Source organism: Somniosus microcephalus, chromosome 9 (genome assembly GCF_052327205.1).
Source record: "Somniosus microcephalus isolate GS21.2 chromosome 9, FLI_Smic_1.0, whole genome shotgun sequence".
Classification (NCBI taxonomy): Eukaryota; Metazoa; Chordata; class Chondrichthyes; order Squaliformes; family Somniosidae; genus Somniosus; species Somniosus microcephalus.
In genome coordinates, this window is record NC_140995.1 from 106,711,308 (window position 1) to 106,736,011 (window position 24,704).

Consider the following 24,704-nt stretch of genomic DNA (forward strand, 5'->3'; position numbering starts at 1 on the left):
GCAGGTACTGCTTCATTTTTTTTGGAACAAGGTAGGGAACAGAAGTAGTATTTCTTAAATCAGGAAATCGCAGTAAGGGGAGTGTGGGGGAGGGAAGCAGGGTAGTCCATGAGAGAATAGTCCTTACATGGATTCTGGATGGAGTGCTGTTGATGGGGCCAAGTGATGTTTTCTCACTCTGAGATTTAAATTCATAGCATATATTTCTCAAATCCTCACCCACAGCAAAGTAGCTCACAACCAATGAGCACAAATCAGCAAAACACAGGCAGTGGGCCTGTGGTGCACTCTCACAGCATGCAAGGCACTTCAAGATAGGCAAGGACTCGGAAAATCACCGTCTTATATGTTGTTAATTTTATCCCCTTATTCATCCATCTGCTCTGATGCCTCTGTGATTGAAAGGGTGGAACATATTGATTGCATTTTAAAATAGCACATGTTTTAAAATCTAATTTTGATCGTCAAATATTGGGTCAAATTGTAATCCTAAATCTCTCTTTGTCATTTATTGCCATTGATATATTGCAGCTAAAATTGCCTTCAGCAAACACCTCTGCTTCAGTCTGAAGACTAATGTTCTGCTAATCTGTTCGGAAGTATATTTGTCAGACCATCCATTGTGTGGTTGGGAGCGAGGTCACGCACAGGTTTTATGTGGGCTAATATTGGGACATGTAAATTTAATCTTCGCACTTGTTAAAAAGAACAGCATCTGACTTGATGTTTTCAATTTCAAAAATGTGTTTTCTGTAACATTTTGAAGATTATGTTGCTATGCATTTAAGCTAGCAGTATATTCAGAGTTCCTACACCAGCGCAATTAGATAGAGAACTTATACAGCGCAGGCACAACAGGAGATTATATAAAAAAACATACTACAGGAAACTTTGGTTTATCCGGAGGTTAACTGTCCGGAATGCTCGAGCCACTGGCAAAAATCAGGAGCCGTTTCGTTAGGTTTTTTCTCTTTTCGTTGCTTTTTTTTCACCAGTCAGGCTCTGCAAGGTCTCGCTGAAGCTGTTGCTAAGCTACAGAGACGCTTGCAAGGTACGGCCGACTGTTTAGAAGCTGTTGCCAACAGGGTTTGTTGCCAGATACGGAGCTCAAAATCTCCGTATGTTTCAACATTAGCGCTGGTTTGTCCGGCAGTTTTGATGGGACGGCAACAGCTTGGTCCCGTCGGTGCCGGATAGCACAAAGTTTCCTGTACAGGAAACTCTCTTTTTACCGGCACCTAAATAACCGGAAATCTCTCTTAACCGGCAAAATTCAGGAGTAAGTTCAGGTAAGTTTTACTTCATATTAGTGGCCATGTAACCGGGGTTCCTGCACCTGTTGCCATGCAATAGAGACGCCTGGATTTGTGGCTGTGTACGGGGCTCTCGTACCTTAGTAAGTATACCTCTCTGTAATACGGACTTTTTGATCAATATATACATGCCAAGCGTTGATGTTTGTGGGGTCAGTGGGAGAGAGCCTCATTTACATGGAAGCAGCTCATGCCCATGCCACTCCTGCCGCATCTTTGGTGCCCACCTGCCTCATGTGGCTAGAAAATCCAGTCACTTCCAGCCATCAGGTGGGGGGAGGGGGGGTGGGTTGTGCTGGCTCCATCCCCACAACCTCAGGTGGGGTTGTTACGTCCGTGTAATAATAAGAAAAGGACTGCACAGAACGGTACAACAGGTGTTTACTCAACGTGGTTCAAACTGCAACTGAAACAACAGATTACTACTCAGCGTTATATACAGGTGTGGTCACTGCCGGTACTACAGTATACATGAGCTGTAGAAAGTAGTTCCCCCCTTAAAGGTTACAATTCCTCCCCTTTTAGATTAACAGTACCATAACACTCATTTAACAATTAAATATCAAACTAATTACAATTAACACTTTTAACATGCAACATTAGCTGAAAATAGTCTATTTATAAATTCAGCCTTTGGGGAGTCTTCCTGATCCTTTCTGGATAGCGCCTTTCCCAAGTATCTTGCTCTTGGTGCGGAGGCGATTCTGGCCCCCTGTCGTCGGTTGGTTCATCAGCTTCCGATGCTACTGTTTCTGGGGTAGATGCTACCTGTACGTCGGGTTCATCACCAGGTACGTATGGGCGAGGCATGCGGTTGACTCGGTCCTGTGACTCTAGGATCTGGTCAGCATGGCGTCTCACGATGTTCTCCCCAACGTCCACTGTGTACATTAGTGGCCCCTGCTGTGTGCATATCGTTCCTGGTTGCCATTTCTCTGTTCGGTAGTCGCGGGCCAAGACTGGTTGCCCTACATTGAAGCTCCTTGTCGGCTTCTCATTGATGTGCTGGAATTGCTTACTCTCAACATCTCTTCGTACATTTGGTCTGAGCAAATCCAGACGAGATCTCAACCTTCGGTTAAAGAACATCATGGCCGGGGCCTGGTTGGTGACTGCATGTGTCGCATTTCTGTAGGCTAACAGGAAATTGTCCACCTTATGCTGCAGTGGAATGTCGTCATCGCACATGGCCTTTACTGCTTTTTTAAAGGTTTGTACGAACCTCTCAGCCAATCCATTTGTGGCTGGATGATACGGGGCAGATGTGTAATGCCTTACCCCATTCCTTTTCATAAATCTTCGAAACTCTTCGGACACAAACTGTGGTCCGTTATCAGAGCAAATCTGCTCTGGCAAGCCGTTCCTGGCAAAAATGGTCCGTAGGACTGCAATAGTTTTCTCCGTGGTGGTGGAGGATATTTTGATCACCTCAGGCCATTTCGAGTGCGCATCCACGGCTATTAAAAACATTGAGTCCATGAATGAACCAACAAAATCAATATGCACCCGTTGCCATGGAGATGAGGGCCACTCCCATGGGTGTAGAGGGGCATGTGGTGGTGCATTTTGGACCTTCTGGCATCCTGAGCAGCTCTTTGTCAGGTCCTCGATTTGCTGATCGATCCCCGGCCACCACACATAAGCCCTAGCAAGGCTTTTCATTTTCACCCCTCCCAGATGACCTTCGTGAAGCTCATTGAGCACTCTCTCCCTTAACTTGGGTGGAATTACCACTCGGGATCCACACATCAAGGTCCCCTGGCATACTGACAGCTGTTCTCTTCTGGATGAGAATGCTGGCAACAGTGAGTCGCCATGTGCTGGCCATCCCTTCACCGTCAAATCATATACCCGAGACAGTGTTGGGTCATTTCGGGTCTCCTTCTCTATACCAGCGTTAGTTACTGGCAAGCATTCAATTATAGTCGAATGAAATATTTCGACAGGATCCACTGCTGGTGCTTCCTCCGCAGTAGGCAGTGGCAGGCGTGATAGCCCATCAGCGTTTCCATGCTGTTTCGTGCCCTTATACTCGATTTCATATTGGTGCGCCCCTAGAAAAAGGGACCATCTTTGTAGCCGTTGCGCAGTCATCACCGGAATGCCCTTCTTTGGATTAAAGATGGAGACAAGTGATTGGTGGTCAGTCAGCAAGGTGAACTTCTGCCCGTGCAGATAGTGATTGAACTTTTTCACTCCCCACACTAGGCTGAGGGCCTCCCTGTCAATCTGGGCGTAGTTACGCTCGGCTGAGGTTAGTGACCGAGACGCAAAGGCTACTGGCCTCTCCGAGCCGTCCAGGAATTTGTGCGACAGCACCGCTCCAATGCCATAGGGTGATGCATCACACGCCAACCGAATTGGTAGTGCTGGGTTGAAATGAGCCAACACCTCTTTTGATGTGATCAATGCTTTGCTCTTCTGGAAAGCTCGTTTACATTCGTCACTCCACTTCCATGGTACCCCCGTTTGCAGTAGGGTGTTCAGTGGGTGTAGCACAGTAGACAAATTCGGCAAGAACTTATGGTAGTAGTTTACCAGCCCGAGGAACGACCTCAGTTGTGACACATTTTCTGGTGCTGGAGCCTTGACTACTGCCTCAATCTTTTCAGGGGACTTATGTAACCCCTCTTTATCAATAACGTGGCCACAATATGAGATCTGCTTCTGGAAAAACTCGCATTTGTGGCGATTAGCTCGGAGCCCATATTCCTTCAATCTAGTGAGCACCTGCTCCAGGTTGGCGAGGTGATCACTGTCATTTTCGCCCGTGACCAGGATGTTGTACAAATAACACTGGGTCCCTGGAATCCCTTGCAGGACTTGTTCCATTGCCCTTTGCCAAATAGCCGGAGCTGATGCTACCCCGAACACCAGCCGGTTGTATTGGTAGAGACCTTTATGAGTGTTGATCGTGAGGTACTTTTTCGAGGCTCCTTCTACCCCCATTTGCAAGTACGCCTGGGCCAGATCAATCTTAGTGAAGCGTTTCCCTCCAGATAGCGAGGCGAAAATATCTTCAATCCGCGGAAGCGGATATTGTACAGTGTGAAGGACTGGGTTCACTGTCACCTTAAAGTCCCCACAGATGCGAACCTTCTTTGGTTCCCCAGGCGTATTACTCAACGACCTCTTCATTACAGGAACGATGGGTGTAGCCCACTCGCTCCAGTCCACTTTGGACAGTACTCCTGAACGTTCCAAACCTTCCAGCTCTGCTTCGACGGCTGGGCGGATCGCATAAGGTACCGGTCTGGCCTTAAAAAACTTTGGGCTTGCATTTTCCTCTATTTTGATCGTCGCTGTTATGCCTTTTAGTGTTCCGAGTCCCTGCTGGAACACTTCTTGTGCGTCAGTTAGCATTTTTGACAGTCATCCAGGTGTGACGTCATCATCCTTTTTGGCATCTACAGTCAGTGCTTGTATGGAATACCAATCTAGCTGTATCTTCCGGATCCACTCACGTCCTAGTAGTGGTGGTCCTCCATCTGGCAATACATATAGGTCCATTTTTGGTGTTTCCTTGCCGTTATATATAACGTTCACCCTTATTTTTCCTTTGGGGTAGACTTTTTGCCCCGTGTACATCTTCAAGACAATCTTTGTATCTCTCAAGGGTATATGTGAGAATAGCCGCTTGTAGTCCCTTCGGTTTATGACTGTTAGGGCTGATCCTGTGTCCAATTCCATTTTCACTTGGACTCCTGCTATCTTGAGCGTGACCCAGATAGTTTGGTGATCCTCCGTTTTGATCACATTATGTAGTTTCAGACAACCCAGCTCCTTGCTTCCGGAGTCTGTATCACTCTTCTGTTCGTCTGAACTACTCTCCGTCACCTTATGTACCTTCTTGTGCTTCTCCTGTGGAGATTTCTTGCTGCTGGTTTTCTTTCCCGACCTGCAGACTCTTGCTATGTGTCCTACTTTTCCACACTGTCTGCACACTTTGTCCTTGAACCAGCAATCATTATGGTCGTGTGTTGTTCTGCCGCAGCGATAGCACTTCACTGTTCCGTATGACATTTCATTTGTGCCATATTCTTGCGGTCTCCGTTGTATCTCTGCAGCGCCCCGTGCTGCTGCTTCGTGTGATGCTGCAATGCTGAAAGCCTTGTCCAGCATAAGATCCTTTTCTGATAGAAGCTGTTTCTGGGTTCCTTCACTTTGAAGCCCACACACAAACTTGTCCCTTAAAGTATCTGCTAGTCCCGTTCCAAACTGGCAGTGTTTCGATAGCTTGCGCAGTTCCGTTAAATACTCAGCATTACTTTCATCTTTATGCTGGTTCCTTTTGTGAAACTTAAATCTTTCTGCTATCAGCAGCGGTGTGGGGTTTAAGTGGTCCTGTAGGATTGATACTATGTTTTCAAAATCCTTTTCTACTGGCTTCTCTGGGGTTACTAGGTTTCATAGTAAGCCATACGTTTTTGCACCCATTGAATTCAACAATACCAGTGCTTTCTTGTCATCTGGCACTTCATTCACCTTGCAGTATACTTCTATGCGTTCGACATATGTCGTCCAATCTTCGACTTCATTGTCGAATGCTGTGATACTGCCACTCTTCGGCATTTTTGGGTGTGGTTAGACTGGCTTAAAATGGCGTCTCCCGCGCTTTCCTTTCTTCCCCGCTGCGGCTTAAAATGGCGTCTCCCGCGCTGCTGCCAACGCCGCTCTCGACGGTCCTCGTGGCAAATGGCGACACCCTGTGGGTTTCGTACGCTGCTCCTGCGCTGCTGCTAACGCCGCTCTCTGCGGTCCTCGTGGCAATGGCAGCGCCTCGTGTTTTCCTGCGCGCCTCTCTCCCCCGTTGACGCTGCTCGGCCCTTGACCACCGGCTGCACTCTGCTCTCTCTCGCCTCTCTCCCCCGTTGACGCCGCTCGGTCCTGAACACCGGCTGCGCCCTGTGCGCTCTGCCCTCTCTCTCTCCCCCGTCGACGCTGCTCGGCCTTTTTCTGTGCCGCTCGGTCGGGCTCTAGCCCGTCGCTGTCCGGGAAGGGTCTGCGCAATACCTGTTGCCAGCCCGTTTCGCTGGACCACCGTGACTGGAAAGCCAAGCCTGGCTCTCGACAGCCTCCCCTGCGATGCTCAAATCTCCGCTGGATGACTGGGCGGTTGCCCGTGGTCGACGCCCGTGCTTCTGGACTCGACCTTCTTCCACTGTTCTCCAGGAGCGAATCCCTGGGAGGTGATGCAGAGTTGCAGGTAGGTTCGAACTTGCTCGTCGCCACTGTTACGTCCGTGTAATAATAAGAAAAGGACTGCAGAGAACGGTACAACAGGTGTTTACTCAACGTGGTTCAAACTGCAACTGAAACAACAGATTACTACTCAGCGTTATATACAGGTATGGTCACTGCCGGTACTACAGTATACATGAGCTGTAGAAAGTAGTTCCCCCCTTAAAGGTACATACATTACAGGGGTTAGCACACTAATGGTTGGGCGGGCACCAATAACACACTGCTCAATTAAAGTCTAATCAAATGTAAAATCAGAAAATCAACCCCAAATTTTAGTCAAATTTCAAGTTCCTCTTCCTTTCCTCAACACTAGCTGACATTAGAAAATTCACAACAATATAAAACTGTCAAATTTTATATTCACGTGCTTAATTTTTATACTACTTGATAAACATTTTCTGTTTACTTTTTATGTCATATCTTCCCTCATTTAGAACTGAATCAGACAGTTACATGAAACAACACATGTACAGAACTCTATTGCACCACACGGGCTGGCTTGATAAGAACAGGCCAATTCATTACAAAACTTCATGTTCTGTTTTTAATGTGCAGTTTGACCAGCTGTAACCAACTTAGAGAGAGATAGGGCCATACAGTTAGATCAATACCAGATTCACTGTGCGAAAGTAAGTCACCGCATAAATAAGGGATTTTATTTTGTGTCTGAGTGTGTTTATATGCACATCGACTCCTCAGTACCACTATATACCTTTGTGAGCTAGAGACTGGGTTTATACTGCACTGTCAGCTGCGGCTCAGTTGGGAGCACTCTCGCCTCTGAGTCAGAAGGACGTGAGCACAAAAGTCTGGGCTGACAGTCCAGTGCAGTGCTGAGGGACCGCTGCTGTCAGAGGTGCCGTCTTTCGGATGAGACGTTAAACCGAGGCCCCGTGTGCCCTCTCGGGTGGATGTAAAAGATCCTATGGCACTATTTTGAAGAAGAGCAGGGGAGTTATTCCTGGTGTCCTAGCTGATATTTATCTCTAAATCAGCATCACTAAAACAGATCATCTGATCATTATCACATTGCTGTTTGTTGGAGCTCGCTTTGTGCAAATTAGCTGCCGCGTTTCCTACATTACAACAGTGACTACACTTCAAAATGTACTTCATTGGCTGTAAAGCGCTTTGGGACGTCCGGTGGTTGTGAAAGGCGCTATATAAATGTAAGTCTTTCTTTCTTGGGCGCTCTAACCAGTGTGAAAAAATCCCCTGAAAGGGGTCTTACACCTCAAGGTTTTAGTATGCTTAGTAATTTCCTGAGTTATACTGCCACTTTTATATTGATGTGCACCAAAACACTTTGCTTGGCTACAAAAATGGCAGTATAAGTGCATCCTTGGTACAAGTACAAAACCCCGGTATGAATAGTAGCCAGACACACAAGAAGAGATACAACAGCTACTGTAGTGTGAAACTGTCTTTTTTTATTTGAATCTTTTTACATGTATCTGTGTACTTACTCCATGTGAAATTTTGACTGCTTTATAAATGACTAGCTGGGGTGAGCCCGGCGTTGCCGAGGCTTTTTCGAGGGCATGTTGTTGTTGGAAGAGAGAGAGAGAGCGACTGGGGGGGTGGGGGGGGCGGCAGAGAGAGACTGGGGGGGGGGGAACAGAGAGAGACTGGGGGGGGGGAAACAGAGAGAGACGGGGGGGAACAGAGAGAGACTGGGGGGGGGAACAGAGAGAGACTGGGGGGGGAACAGAGAGAGACTGGGGGGGGGAACAGAGAGAGACTGGGGGGAGGGGGGGAACAGAGAGAGACCGGGGGGGAGGAACAGAGAGAGACTGGGGGGGGGGAACAGAGAAGATCTCCCCCCCTCCCCCGCGATTTCCCGAGGCACTCCCCCCCCCCGCGATTTCCCGAGGCTCTCCCCCCCCCCCCGCGATTTCCCGAGGCTCCCCCCCCCGCCGCGATTTCCCGAGGCTCTCCCCCCCCCACCCCCCCCCCGCGATTTCCCAAGGCTCTTCCCCCCCCCGCGATTTCCCGAGGCTCTCCCCCCCCGTGATTTCCCGAGGCTCTCCCCCCCCCCCCGCGATTTCCCGAGGCTCTCCCCCCCCCCCGCGATTTCCCGAGGCTCTCCCCCCCCGCGATTTCCCGAGGCTCGCACCCCCCGCGATCTCCCGAGGCTGTGTGCTGGCGTCACGGGGGCCGTGCGCATGCGTGCCGGCGTCAAGGCGGCTGCGCAACTGGCGGCCTCTTCATTTTTTTTAAACTGATGCGTGCTGGCGTCACGGGGTGGTGGGCCGTGCGCATGCGTGGTTGCCGTTTAAAAAAAAGCCAGAGCGGGCTCTCGCGGACGGCGCATGCGCGGTCAGTGCCAGCGGCGCGAGGTGGCCCGCGGGGAGTAGGCAGGGAAACCCCGCGGGCTGGCGGCCGTTAGAGCGGGGAGTAGGCAGGGAAACCCCGCGGGCTGGCGGCCGTTAGAGCGGCTCACTTCGGGCCCCGACACCGTCAAACCTGAGAGGGGGAAGTAGAGAGAGACAGAGAGGGAAGAGGAGAAGGAGAGAGAGGGAAGAGGAGAAGGAGGGAGAGGGAAGAGGAGAAGGAGAGAGAGAGAGGGAAGAGAGAGAGAGAGAGAAATTTTTGGAGCTTCAGGCCTGCCTGCAGCGGGCCTGGAGACCAGCACCGAGTCCCCCCTGCGCGAGGGTGAGGAGGAGGGGGGTGGTTGCTAAACACAATATAAAACTGAAATAAATTGTTAATTAATACCCTAACACATCATTAAAATATTTACCTTAGTTCCCTAACACACAGAAAGTGTGGGGAAAAAATCGTGAAAAATCAAGATGGCGGCCACTCACCTCGGTTCAGAAGGATAAGGCCCGCCCACACACGCACCGATTGGTCGACCGGTCAGGTCACCGAAGCGTAGGATTGGTCAATCGTCGAGTCACTCGACACTCAACTGTAGGATGGCACGCGCCAGGAAGCCGCCGTACGATTGGTCGACCTCGACGTCACACGGTCGCTAATGAGATGCTAATGAGCGGAATGCTGAACGTTTTTCGGATACCTCGGGCGGGATTTTTGTCCGGCCGAAACGTAAATACGCCTATGACCGGTCCGGAATCGCAAGCTTTCTTTTGAGGTGACGGGCGCGTCGGTACGCTCTGTAACTTTCAAACGTATAGAACACGGACAGACAGACAGACATCAGGACAGACAGAAGAGCCGCTTTATATATATAGAAGACTAGCTGGGGAGCCCCGCGTTGCGACGGCAATTTTGGGGCGCTTGGTCTCCCTGCCCCTGTGTGTCCCCCCTCTCCCTGTCATGTCCTCTCCCTCCCTCCCCTCCCCTCCTCTCCCTCCCCTCCCCTCCTCTCCCTCCCTCCCCTGTCTCCCTCCCTCCCCTCCCCTGTCTCCCTCCCCTCCCCTGTCTCCCTCCCCTCGCCCACCCCCACCCCTCCCCTCCCCCCCCGCTCCCCCACTCCCCTCTGTCCCTCTCTCCGGCCCCTCCCCCTGCCTAGCGCCTGAGGTCCGGAGCTGAGGTCCCCCGCGTATCGCGTGGCTGATGGACGGCCGCTGTGGGCGGGCGGGCGGCACATGCGCGGTCAGTGCGGGCGGCGCATGCGCGGTCAGTGCGGGCGGCGTGAGCCCCCCGCGATTTCCTGAGGCTCGCCCCCCCCCCGCGATTTCCCGAGGCTCTCCCCCCCCCCCGCGATTTCCCGAGGCTCTCCCGCCCCCCCCCCCCGCGATTTCCCGAGGCTCGCCCCCCCCGCGATTTCCCGAGGCTCTCCCCGCCCCCCCCCCCCGCGATTTCCCGAGGCTCTCCCCCCCCTGCGATTTCCCGAGGCTCTCCCCCCGCGATTTCCTGAGGCTCTCCCCCCCGCGATTTCCCGAGGCTCTCCCCCCCCCCGCGATTTCCCGAGGCTCTCCCCCCCCGCGATTTCCCGAGGCTCTCCCCCCCCCGCGATTTCCCGAGGCTCTCCCCCCCCGCGATTTCCCGAGGCTCTCCCCCCCCGCGATTTCCCGAGGCTCTCCCCCCCCCTATTAAATTGTTATTTAATTCCCTAACACATCATTAAAATATTTACCTTAGTTCCCTAACACACAGAAAGTGTGGGGGAATAAATTGTGAAAAATCAAGATGGCGGCCACTCACCTCAGTTCAGAAGGATAAGGCCCGCCCACACACACATTGGTCGACCGGTCAGGTCACCGAAGCGTAGGATTGGTCAATCGTCGAGTCACTCGACACTCAACTGTAGGAAGGAACCCGCCGTCCGATTGGTGGACCTCGACGTCACACGGTCGCTAATGAGATGCTAATGAGTGGAACGCTGAACGTTTTTGGGATACCGCGGGCGGGATTTTTGTCCGGCCAAAACGTAAATACGCCTATGACCGGTCTGGAATCGCAAGCTTTCTTTTGAGGTGACGCGCGCGTCGGTACGCTCTGTAACTTTCAAACGTATAGAGAACAGACAGACAGACAGACAGACATCGGGACAGACAGAAGAGCCGCTTTATATATATAGATAATCCAGTATTTTTTACTAACATCTTTCACAGGAGGATTTTTGCAAACTTTGTTTTCAACTTTCTTCTCGCCTTTTCTGAAGGTACTGACAAAACCTGCTGTGCGATTCTGTGGGTAGAGGCAGCCCTCCCATATCTTGGCCAAGTGGTCATGCTTTAATTATGGGCACAGACAGTGAATGTTGGCAGTTCATTCAAATGTGTGGAGCATCACTGCTGAGCCTGGTCGTGCCCTCATCCAATGTCCACTTTAAAGGGAGCTCATTGAACAGTGGCTCTCTCTGTCTCTCTCTCTGTCTCTCTCTCTGTACTTGGGTTTTAGCCAATGGTCATGTAAAGTTTTGTTAATGTGTTGTCAAGCATTGAAATCCTTATTGTCACCACTTTGCCTTCTTGGACAGATTTGTGTGCACCTTTGAAAGTGTCTTAGTGAGTTCCAGTGAATGGTGAGACATAACGGTACCCCCCCCCCCCCAATGGTGGTGAGTGTGAAAGGAATGGCTTGGACATTGTAGGGATGCTTTATGGTGCTGGTGTGGGGTGGTGCCAACCTGTTGCATCATGTGGCATGTACAGTGTTAAGTGAAGCTAATCTGGACATGGTGAGGCCATTGCTGACGTCCCGGGCAGCAATGTGCACGGGTGACGATGCCCCATGTCCAGTGCAGCATCAGGTGATTGCGGAGAAGGTTGGTGTGGATGTTGGTGATGCTGGTGTTGGGGCTGATTATGTTAGGATTCTGAGGACCAAGGTGAGATTTTTCCAAGGGCACCGATGCTGATGTAATAGATGGCAGATGAGGTCGAGATGACCGAAGTAATCTGTCAATGTTGAGATAGGTTGTTCCAAAGAGGTGACAGTGGATAGAGAGATTACTCCAAACACTTCAAAAGTGCATAAAGCTCAAAAGTAGGTTCAATATACTGAAGACTGAAGCTTCTGAGATTGGAAAGTGACCAGCTGTAAAATGGCAGGTTTTAAACCACTTTTGCAGCTGTCACCTATTGAAAGAAATGGAGAGTTGTTCAGAACCCGACATACTTACCTGACATGATCCCCGAGTGACATGAAACTCATGGAAAACTTGGCAAAATACTTTGGAGCTGGGAAATTGGGGATTTAATTACTTTAAACACCCTCCTAACAAGGACAATTGAATGACCCACCGCTTAGTGCCGTGTCTGCAAAGCGCAGGCAGAAACGGCACTTGGGAAACTGACAAGGAGGCGGGTTCAGAGCGGGATACCGGTCCGCTGTCAATCTTTTTGATTTTGACAACAGACCCGCCCTCTGAGCGTCGGCAAAATTCAGCCCGTAGTGTCACACCACTGCCCTAGGTGAGAATCAGCTAATTCTGGCTCATACAGCAAACCAACAGTGCGTTTACCTATGAAGTCATCAGGGAACACATTATTTGTTGTTAAGTGATTGTATTCGTTAATCCTTAATAATGAGCTTACTGCTAATTGTTTTAATTATTGTTGTTTTATGCTCATCGATATGACTATTGGTTTGTGTTTTTAACAGGTATAAGCCCAACAGAGGAGTTCACAGCAGTCATTCAGGCAGTTTCTCCTCTTCTGTCACAGTCCCAACCGATTGTCAAACTGATATTAGCTGTTTCAAGGTCAAATTACTGCAAGCAGGTATGTACTGAAGAGGCAAGAATATTATCTCTTTACAGGATTGTGATGGCAATGCTGCAGAAATGAAGATTATAATTTGTAATTTCCTTCAGAAAGTGCTTGAAAAATATGATTTCTCCAGACCAGAAAGTTCCCAGGTTCCTGTCCGAACTCCAAGGACCTCAACAGGGCCAGCACGAGAAGCACTACAATGGAGCTAGAGAGGAAAAATGAACCAGAGTTCCCGTTACTGATTGCTATCCAGTGACATCTGCCAGAAAGCGCATGTGTGTGAACATCAGTGGGTAAACAGGGTCTCTTAATGAGAAATGGGTAACATCTATTTTTCTCCATAATTTGCAAGCACATACATAAGAACATTCTCAAAGGTCTCATTTCAAAGCACTGCGTTTCTACAATTCATTAGCAGGTGATTTTAATGATGGAGAAAAGCAGGCATTCTTCTGATTTTCATTAAAAGAATTTCACCCTCAGGCGAGGCAGGATTGGGTTCAGCTATGATGCCTTTCCACAGTCAAGTAGCCTGCTGACACACACTACCCAGGCTTTCACGTTAAGATTAGTCATTTGGCAAAGTACTGGATGAAAGTTAGTGACATGGAATCATATCCCATCATAAATTAGCGCATTCAGGAAAAGTTGGGAGAAAATGCCGACAAAAACAACTTGCATTTATATAGCATCTTCAAGGTAGAAGAATGCCCCAAGGCGCTTTGCAAAAGCGTAATCAGACAAAAGTTGGCACCAAGCTAAAGAAGGAGATATTAGGAGAGGTGACTAAAAACTTGCTCAAAAGTTGGTTTTAAGGAGATTCTTAAAGGAGGAGAAAGAGGCAACGAGGTTTAGGTAGAAGGTCATTTAAAAAAAAAATGTGGAGCCTTTCAGTATGCAGAGGGCTAAGCTGTCCTTTTGTAGTTCATTGGCTGCATGGGTAGCATGCTTTGTGCACCTCTAAAATTCACCATTCCTGTATTTGTATTGGCCGGCTTTTGCGGTCAGTGGCGAACGAATGTCACTTGCCATTCAATGTGTTTACAGCGGCCCACAGACATTTTGTGGCCTTTTGAGCGGCTACTTAAGGACATTGGGAGTCTGATATAGCGTGGCACTCTCCACAGGGCATCTGGGACCTGTGTGAATGGGGAAAGCAACAGCATGCCTCTTCAACCAATCAGATTGAAGAATTCTCACTGAGGCACGCAGGGCTAAATTTTCCCGGGTGCCGTCTGCATGATGCGAGGGGACCCGGAAGACAGCGGGAAACCCGGAAGTTCGGGTTTCCTGGCACGCTGTGGAGTTTTAACTCCACAGCATGCGTGCGACGGAAAGGACGGGTTCCCCGCTCGGAGACAGGCTGGCTTCCAGTCGTGCGGGGAACGCGGACCAGAAGGCCACAACCACAGGTAGGTGCAGGATGGTGGGGGGGTAGGAGCGGTCCAATCCCCGTGGCTGAGTCGCGATCCCAGGAGATGGGTGGGGGTGGGGGTGGGGGTTGGTGCTCCTCTCTGCCCACAAGGATTGCTCCCTGAGGCTGAGGCCACCTCGTTGCAGCTACCGGGAATCCTGAGCCCTGGGATCTACGGCTACCTGCAGTAAATCCTGCAAAGCAGGTTAAAGTAGAGGCTACAGACCTGATTATAAGTTGCTAACACGCCTCCTGGCAGCGGGTTAGCAGCCCGCGTCCCCATCCCTCCTGAGTGAAAGGTGAAAGTGGGCGGGTTGGGGTTGGACTTTACATTTTTAAAACTTTCACTCCCCCTCACGCCTCCAACCCACCCTTTCTTACCTGTGAAAAGTCTGGCCGCAGAGTCTAAACCAAGAAGTATAAGTTAGAATATTTAATTCAAAGTAAAATCATGTACAGCAGGCAAAATAAAGAGAGGGAAAGAAAGATGGGATGAAGAGAGAGAGATAAGAGACAGAAAGAAAAAGTAAAAAAACATTTATTTAAATTTTTAACTTTTTAAAAATTTCCAACAATAATTAAAATCTGAAGGAATGAGACTCCACACTTGTAAAAGTAAATTATCAGTGCCAGAGAGGTTGTTTGGTAGTAATTAAGATTATCACGCCTTTAAAAATTTACTTACACTTGAATGGACAAGCCCTAACTTTTTCTGGCGTGTTTAGTGGGTATCAAGTGGGTAAGTACCGCAACTTCACGCCCGTCATGTGTTTGAATGCCGAATCTCTCGGTGAGGAAGCTTGTGGAGGAGCGAGGCAAATCGGATACCAACTTCTAGATTTCTGTGTTTAAATGTGCATGTTTGGATGCCGGAAGTTGCTGTCTAATTTACTCCTTAATAACGGTGAGCGCTGATAGCCTCACCATTATTCCTACTGCAAAATCCAGGCCATTATATTGTTCAGAAAAGCAGAAATGGAAAGACATCTGGCTGAAGTGTCAACTTTGCTTGGTGGTAATATTCTTGTCTGAGTTAGGATTTGTGCATTCACACCTCACTCTAGGACTTGAGCACATAATCTAGACTGACCCTTTAGTGCAGGAGTGAGGGAGTGTTGCATTGTTGGGGGTGCTGTCTTTTAGATGAGATATTGGGCCAAAATTTGCGGTCGGAGGCTTCCTGCGGGCGAATGCTACGGGCACGTACGGGCGCGTGCGCACCTCGTACGCACCCATAGGGGTCGTAAATTACAGCCCATGAAATCAAAGCTGTATCTACCTGTTCAGTTGGTTGTAAAAAAAATCAATTAGTTAAGATATGGGCAGTCGAGTTTTGGATGAGCACAAGTTTACGTAGGGTAGAATGTGGAAGGCCAGCCAGGAGTGCGTTGGAATAGTCAAGTCTAGACGCAACAAAGGCATGAATGAGGGTTTCAGCAGCAGATGAGCTGAAGCAAGGTCGGAGTCAGGCTATGCTACGGAGGTGGAAGTAGGCAGCCTTGGGTGATGGAGTGAATATGTGGTCGGTAGCTCATCTCGGGGTCAACACCAAGGTTGTGAACAGTCTGGCTAAGCTTCAGACAGTTGCCAGGAATGGAAACAGTGGTCAGGGAATGGAGTTTTTGGCAACATTTACAGGGCTATGGGGAAAGAGCAGAGGAGTGGGACTAATTGGATAGCTCTTCCAAAGAGCCAGCACAGGCACATGAGGCTAGTTATAGCATCCTAACTGCAACTATCGCAGAATCCAAAATGCTGGAAAATGCACAAAATGAAGTGTCAAAAATGAAAACTTTCTGCAGGTGGCATCCACCCAGACACCGAAGAATATAATTCACCACCCATAATGTCCTCGCCGTTCTCTCAATCTTTGGTGTAACTTTGGTGTATCCAAGGTTTCCGCCAATCTTCTGCCGAATACTAGGCAAGGCAATGAATGTTGGCGGGGTATCAATCACAGGGGGAGGCGGGGGGGGAGCATTTTAGTCTGACCCAGCCGCACCCAACATCCACACAAATGTGCTTCCCAGTGGGAGTTACTGGGTTGCAGTCAGAAATGGGAAGCCTGGCTGCTTTTTTTTTTTACCTCCAGGGACAGTGAAGCCAGTTATAACATCCTGACTGTCACCATGACTGAGATCAACTAGCTTAACACAGATGTGACTGACCAAAAGAGGAACACAGATGTGACTGAACTGGAACCTTTCGGGTCTGTGTGATTCAGATCCAGTGAATTTACCAAGCGAACCATCAGAGAAGCTGAAAATCACGTCTAATTTAACATTGTTTATGTCGTTCTAAATCTAAGAAAAATGTATTTTTTTTAATGAAAATGAGCGTTAATAATATCAAGAACTGACTGGGTGGAATTACCAAGCCTGAAGGGACGAGGTCCAATACTTTAACCATGGTGGTTCAGTGATCATCATTTCAAAGATTGGGGGTAGAAATTCATCTCTTATTGGTTTTTTTGGCGCCCACTCAAAATACCACGCATGTGCGGTTTTCGTACTGAAAAGACAGCAAGCCAGCTGCCCGGGTTCCCTGGAGCGGCGCAGCTCCGCGGCTTAGGGAGAACATCGGCGGTGGCGCAACACAGGCAGCATCGACTGCAATGGAACTGAATATCAGGCGTTGCGTATAACGAGCGGCCGATCCAATACCGCGCACTTTGCGCCACTGCCCGAGACAAATTTCTAGGCCTACTTCTCAAACTGAGCTCAAGACAATTCTCCCAATAATTAATCAGTACTCGTGGTTTAAAAAAATGCTCAGTTCATTAAATGGACTAATGAAAAAATAAACAAAGGCTGATTGTGATTCTAGCTATTTTCTGAATTTCAAAATTAACTTCATTTTTAAGCAAGTATTATTAATCGTTTAATACATTTTCTTTAATCTATTATGGTATCCAGAATAACACATGAGTCATAATTTTGAAAAGCATATTTTGTTTATATTAGCATGTAAGATGAATTGAGTTGTCTATATGTTTTTGGAAGAAAATATTAAAAGAGCTAATACTTGAAAAAAAAATTATTTCAGGAAAATTTCCCTCTGTTTCTCTCAGGTCTCTTCAGATCATGCACCTATAAAAGAAATATGTTTTTAATTTGAAATGAATATTAATGTGTATACTTTTTTTAAGATTATAGTGTTATGGAACTGTGATAGGCCTTTACCGTCCAAGAGCAAGTGGCCCTCCACCCCAGTGCCTATTACTGTAATTGAAGGAGAGAGTAAGGTGGGTCTGTTTTTAACATCCTCACAATGTTTAGTACTGTAAGAATATTTTCAATTGAAAACAACACATCTTGGTCGCTCTTAAATGGCCGAGCAATGTAATGTCACTCTTATACCTGCAGAAAGCTACGAGTAAATATTTATTATTTTAGGGCCAAGTTTCCTGGCAAGGTAGGCAGTGTCTTCTAGCAGCTATACTAATAACTGAAGTAGGTTTTGAGGTAAGTGTGATTTCTTCTAGCACAGATCAGCTTTAAGTTAATGGAACTGTAGTGGAAGAATTGACAGCGAACACGAAAGAAGAGCTGAGTCTTAATGGTAAACTGTCAGAATCAATTTGGGTAGAGTTCATGGTAAACAAGGGCAGAGGGATCTTTATAGGCAACTCTGAACAATGTAAATGTGAGCAGGCCATCACGGTGCTATTTGCACAAATAAATGAAGGTGCTGAATATGTTCAGTTTCAATTGTTTGGGAATAGATGGAACCCTTAAGGAAATAAATGTATTCAGGTAATACAAGATTCCTTTTAAATATAGCATCTGAATCAATTCACCATATAAGATTTAACAGCAAACTGAAAAATGACTATATTATAGTGGTGGTGGAGCATTAAGACACAGTGGTTATGATATAACGATTGGAGACATGGTTATGGGTGGCGGACTGTAATAGTGTCCTTTCACCTCTGACCTTTGGAAGCAGATTTTCCTCTTTTGTGCCTGGATATAAATAAGCAACTGGGCGGGAGGTTTGCACGCTTGTAATGGAGCCCGGACGACTTTCTGTCCATTTTGCATGTAAACGGGCCTTGGGCAGAAATTCTGGTGCTGTATAAAACACTAGTTAGACCACAGCTAGAGCACTGCCTACAGTTCTGGTCACCACATTACAGGAAAGATGTGATTGCACTAGAGAGGGTACAGAGGAGATTTACAAGGATGTTGCCAGGACTGGAGAATTTTAGCTATGAGGAAAGATTGGATAGGCTGGGGTTGTTTTCTTTGGAACAGAAGAGGCTGAGGGGAGACTTAATTGAGGTGTATAAAATTATGAAGGGCCTAGATAGAGTGGATAAGAAGGACCTATTTCCCTTATCAGAGAGGTCAATAACCAGGGGGCATAGATTTAAAGTAATTGGTAGAAGGATTAGAGGGTAGTTGAGGAGAACTTTTTTTCACCCAGAGGGTGGTGGGGGTCTGGAACTCACTCAATGAAAGGGTGATAGAGACAGAAACCCTCATCACATTTAAAAAGTACTTGGTCACATTTAAAAAGTACTTGGCTATGCACTTGAACTGCCAGAACCTACAGGGCTACAGACCAAGAGCTGGAAAGTGGGATTAGGCTGGATAGCTCTTTGTCAGCTGGCGCAGACATGATGGGCTGAATGGCCTCCTGCTGTGCTGTAAATTTCTATGATCAAGAGCACATCTACATGACGGGCAGAAGTCCCTTCCTGCCAGGACTGTACTTAAAACAAGAACAATTGGAAAATCCCAGCCATAAAATCTTACTGTCATTCATATGTTAATTTATTATATCTCAGCATTTCTTGTGGCCTTGTGAGTTGTGTGAGAAGTGAAACAACGACCCTGAATTTCCACTTAAATGGAGCCCTTCCTGGGCAGGCCAGGCGTGAAATTTGGGGTGGGGCCCATTAACAGCAAGTCCACCCCCTGTCATAATAGCCAGCCAGAGGCAGGAGCAGGTGTGTTATGATGCCATGCAAATCAGGGAAATACTTCATACAACATCTGTTTCTGCATTTACACCCAAGCAATGCTGGATGCACAGGCGCCTGTGCATCCCTAGCGTACAACACTGCTCAGGGCCTCAAAGGGATTTAAATTGAAGAGTCACCAAATATGGAAACTAGCCTACTGAAAAAAAGGGAATTAAACATTTTGGCCTAGAAATTCAGTTGGGTGCGCCAGCCGTTAGCGCCTTAGGAGGAGTAGATCTTGAGCGCTAGGCGCTTATCGCCCGGGCGCAGCGCGATCTGCGCCTCTCCCCAACTTCAGGACACATTTAGCGCCGACGCAAAGTCTTAGCGCGCGCCCTGCTGCGCGCGCAGATCATGACGTCATTCAATAGTGCAACGCCCTTTGTGCGCCCCAAACCGGAACTTCACTCACGCCGGCCCATTGTGCGCCGGGCGGCCCGAGCGACTGTGAAGTGGAACGGTACACAGGCCAGCCGGGCCGCGGGGAGCGCAAATTAAAGGGCACTTACCCAGCAGTATAAAGGCCAGCCATTTTGCAGCATTCACTCTTGTGCAACGGTTTTTTGGACAGAGACCAAGGAGGAGAGTTTACTGGTTTGGACCAACACTTGGACAGGTATTTTTGGCTCAGGCCAGAGCTTACCAATTATCTTTGCCTTCATTCAGAGCTCAGTGTTTGCCAGCATATAATGGGGGCTGCATTGGGTGGCAACGCTGAATTTCAGCCTTATGCCAGAAGGGCTTACAGACGCCGTGAGAGAGTGGCAGCCCTGGCTAGACGCAGAGGGGGCAACAGGCGTCGCCAACTGAGGCCTTACCCACGCAGGGTATACCGCCAGCAGACCTCCTATCTGACCATGTCTGCCGCGATGTGTGTTAGGAGGCTGCGATTCCGAAGGGAGGTGGTTGCAGACATCTGCCGGCTGCTTCAGAGAGATCTGCAGCCACAGCTGATGCGCAGGACGTCTCTGTCGGTGGCAGTGAAGGTGATGGTGGCTCTCAACTTCTATGCCTCCGGCTCCTTCCAATCCGCTACTGGGGACATCGCTAACATCTCCCAGTTCGCCGTGCATTGCTGCATCCGCCAGGTGACCGAAACCCTTTTCAGAAGGAGACATCAATTCATCTCCTTCCCCATGACCCTGGACAAGCAGCAGCAGCGTGCAGTGGGGTTTGCAAGAATAGCGGGCTTCCCCATGGTGCAGGGCGCCATTGACTGCACGCATGTGGCTTTGCGGGCACCTCTTGAGCATGCCGAGGATTACCGCAACCGGAAGGGCTGCCATTCCCTCAATGTACAGCTGGTGTGTGACCACAGGCAGCGCATCCTAGCTGTCAATGCCCGCTTTCCAGGCAGCAGCCACGATGCCTTTATCCTGCGACAGACAACTGTGGCTGACATGTTCCAGGCACAGCCTCCCCAAAGAGGATGGCTTATCAGGGACAAAGGCTATCCTTTGTGTACCTGGCTCATGACCCCGCTCCGCGCGCCCACGACCCCTGCTGAAGAGGCATACAACGAGAGCCATCAAGCGACGAGGAACCTCATAGAACAAACAATCGGCGTGCTCAAGCAACGGTTCCGCTGTCTCGATCGCTCCGGGGGAGCCCTCCAGTATTCGCAGGATCGAGTCTCCCAATTCGTCGTCGTTTGCTGCATGCTGCACAACCTGGCTATCCGCAGGACTCAGGCACTGCCACCTCACGTTGGACCACCACCTCAGGAGGAGGAGCAGGAGGAGCAAGAGGACGACGAGGACGAGGAGTACCAGCCCAGGAGGGACGCACAAGGTCCAAGGGCCGCCCGTCGGCGGCTTATTGAACGTCACTTCTAGGCCCCCTGTCAGGGAATGGCTTGTGCCAATGATAGAACATGATTGCAGCCACTCCGCAAGCCCTCAGCCGGTTAAGGCAACAAACACTTCAAAGATCAAACATGGACAATGTGAATAAATAAAATGCTTTATTGTACAAACTCTGGGCCCTTCCCACATGAAAACCAAAAACAGACGAAACCCCCAAAAAACACTCAAACACATTACTCGCTCCCACAACCTGGAGAGGATTAACAAAATAGGGCAACTAAAATGGCCGTCATTCTCGGCCTTCGTCCAAAACAAACATCACATCATCGGCCTTCAAAAAACAAACATCCAATTCTCGGCCTCAAGAAACAAACACAAATGGCCACACATTCGACTATTTGGCCCGCTAGGGCGATGCCTTGGCCATCTTTGGGTGGCCCCTGCCCGCCCTGCTGCTCCGCCTCAAAGTAAGGCCATTGGCTGCTGCAAGGCTGGGGGCAGGCTCCTGAGGGGCACATGTCGTGACGGCAGATGCCCTTGGGGGTCGGCCTAGTCGAGGTCTGGCCGTCGAGCGGGCGGCTGTTGATTGCTGCAGCTGTGGCTGGCCAGCATCAGTTGCTGCAGCAGCTCCTGGCAGCTCCACTGGGGGAGTGGCAGTGGCGGCTGGAGGAATGGCGGCAAGCTGGCGGATGGCAGGCGCTCGCTGGTCGCCTGAGACACTGGCACTCGCCCGGGCCAGCACTGCAGCATGCGCACCAATCTGCCGAGGGACAGACCGCTGTCCTGCTGCAGCGCGCCGGGTGCCCTGGCGATGCCTGGCTGACACAGCAAGTGTGGCAGCAGTGAGTGCCCGTGTTGACCTGTTCACTGACCGCATCAGAGCAGCCAGTGACTGGACGGCACCACTGATCACCTGGCCAGTCGCTGACAGAGCTGCCCCGAATTCTGCCCGACTCGCTGCCTGATCTGCCCGGTATTCCGCCCGACTGGTGGCCTCTGAGGGCCCGAACTCGGCCACACTCCGAGAGAGGGAATCGATGGACTCAGGCAACCGTGCCACTGCCGCCATGAGCTCCGTGTGCCGGCGCTCCGAGTCCGCGGACAAGTCTTCGAGGCGTTCCATCTCCTTGGCGAAGAGCATCTCCTGACTGGAGGCCGGACTCTCCCTCTGGGGAGAAGGCCGCCGAGCTGGCCGACCCTTCCTGCGTTGCTGGAGGCCGCTGGGCCCAGCAATTGGACTCCCCTCCGACGCATCCCCCCTCTGGGGAGAAGGCCGCCGAGCTTCCACCCCCCTCCCGCCTTTCTGCAGCACGCAGGTCCCAGGAGCTCCCCTCCCCTTCGACACTTCCGCCACGCTGCCCTCCAGGGAAGACGTGTCCCCTACATTGGCCTGGGTGGCCGCGGCTGAGGGTTCCCCTGATGGGCCGCCTTCCTCTTGCTCCTCCTCCTGCTCCTCTTCGGAGGGTCTGTCACTGGCAAGTTGAGGGACCTCCTCTTGACCATCTGAAAGCAGGAAGGCACAAGAGTAGCTTTAGAGTGAGGAGAGGGCGTCAGTGCGGGATGCATGAGTGGTGGCATTCAGCACATTGGTCGGACAGTGGCAAAGGATGTAGATCTGATGCGCAAGTGGGACGAGAGAGGTGCAAAAGGTGATGTCCTTACCATTGCTGCCCAGAACAGGGTCGGCATCTCCACATGTAACGGGCCCAATCACCCGGCCACCCATGAGGCGCTCCACGCGATGTTGCAGGTCGGTGAGTGGCTGGATATGGGGTCGGCCTCCCCCGGTCGCAGTCCGGCTCTTGCGATTATTCGCCAGCTTGGCCTGCAAGAGAAAGGACGGCCTCTAAGTACAGTGTGTCGCCGTGATCTTGTGTGCACTGCCTCCCATGGTGGAATAGCCTGGCCAGTGTGTCGCCATGATCTGGTGTGCACTGCCTCCCATGGTGGAATAGCCTGGCCAGTGTGTTGCCATGATCTGGTGTGCAATGCCTCCCATGGTGGAATAGCCTGGCCAGTGTGTCGCCATGATCTGGTGTGCAATGCCTCCCATGGTGGAATAGCTTGGCCAGTGTGTTAAGTGCAGAATGTGCAATTGATGCTCATGCCTGTCCCATAGCTGCTGGATGAAGGCTGGCCATTAGAGCTTTCAGGTCCCTTTGCCCATAATGTGAGGTGCACATGCAAGGATGAGGAGGTCACTGGAAAGGGTACTCACCCTGACAATGCGTGTGAGGTCATTTAACTTTTTGCGGCATTGGGCACCAGTCCTGGGGACGTCGCTGTTGGCTGACAGCTTGCTGGCGACATGCCTCCAGGCTCTCCTGTAGACGCGGACCGTCGCCTTCTTGCCACTGTCCGGGTACAAAACATGGCGCCTCTTCTCCACAGCAGCAAGCAGCACACTCAGATCACGCTCTGAGAAGCGCTGCGCACGTTCACGGGCCTTCTCCATGTCTTCAGGCGCTATTTGGGTCCAGCAGCAGTGTTCAGGCCTAGCTGGAGGGCTCCACTATCCAGGGCGTGGCAGCAGACACAGTCGACCCTTCCCCCTTAAGAGCTGGCCGGCGCCAGGGTGTCTGCTGTCAATCACGAGATGGCCGCACCTGCGCTGCGCCCGGCCTCGGCGCTATCGATCACCACCTCCGGCTTAGCGCCCAAAGAGAGGCGTCCAGCAGCAGTTTTAGCGCTCGCCCGAACTCCTAGGGCGAAGCTAATGAATATCGGAGAAGTGGCATCGATTTGGCGGCGGCCGCAAACTTTAGCGGACGCCCCACTTTAGCGCCCCAAAAGTGGCGTCAATGAATTTCTAGGCCTTTATTTTTAAATATTGGAGGCGAGACATATACTCTGCAGCAAGGCACTGCCACAAAGAAAGTTACGTTTAAAATGAATACTAACCTTATTTCTGGAACTACACTAACACCACTGGAGACCATATGAAATGAATCCCAGCAAAAATGTGGTACAGTAATTGCTAATCATCCACCATGGCTGTATCTTAATGTCATTCCAGTAATTGGGAGACTTTTAAACAATATGTGTAGCCTGTAAAAGATAAAGTTGAATATTAAACACAGATGGGGATTACTAACATGCAAATTAGGAAAGAAAGGGAAATTCATAGGAGAGATTAGGAAATTAAAATTAAATTGTCATTGGACATTTTTGATTTTTGTCATCAAGCTAATGACTGAGAAAGGCACACAGAGTATGAGCAAAGTGTGCAACACTAACTTTGCACAATACATTAGTACAACCTCATTTTGGGCGTCGTGCCTCTAAAGTAACAATCATAGGGAGAAGTTTCAGAGAAGAGCAACTAAGATGATTTTTTAAAATTTAGATCCACTAAAGAGAACCAAGATTGTTTTCTTTAGGGAAGGATGGGAGAAGATATGGCTTGCATTGTTTTTCAACGATGAAGGGAATGGAAAAGATAGAAACTTGCAACCCTTCTGAAATGATTCAAGAATGTAGAACTATAGGACGCGCTCTCAAAATTAAACAGCTTCTTGCAAAATGAACATTTAGAAAGAGCTTCTCACAAATGGCAATTAATATGGAAGATACTGCACTATGTATAGTCCAAGATGAGTTTGTAGATTCTTTCAAAAGGTGCACTTAAAAGAATTTTAGTTCCAGACTCAAAGTTTAACCCATAGTGCATCTCAGATGGGCACTTTTGTCCAGGCACACTCTTCCTTTATAGGCTGATGCCAAGTTTACGTGTCATCCATGCATGTAAAACCATATCAGAGATTGATTTGGTTATGCTTGTGATATGACTATGTCAGTCTATATTCTTCTGTCTTTTGATTGGCTAAAAGG

At 49.5% G+C, this 24,704-nt stretch overlaps 1 protein-coding gene across 1 annotated transcript in view; it reads left to right on the forward strand.

Annotated features, from left to right (window-relative positions):
• LOC147112573 (exostosin-1-like) overlaps positions 1-24,704 on the forward strand; it is a 903,087-nt gene that overhangs the window by 758,479 nt on the left and 119,904 nt on the right. Inside the window, exons 7-8 of the mRNA XM_085998197.1 lie at positions 12,576-12,694; positions 17,248-17,343. Coding sequence (XP_085854323.1) covers positions 12,576-12,694; positions 17,248-17,343 — 215 coding nt within the window. The remainder of the gene's footprint in view (positions 1-12,575; positions 12,695-17,247; positions 17,344-24,704) is intronic.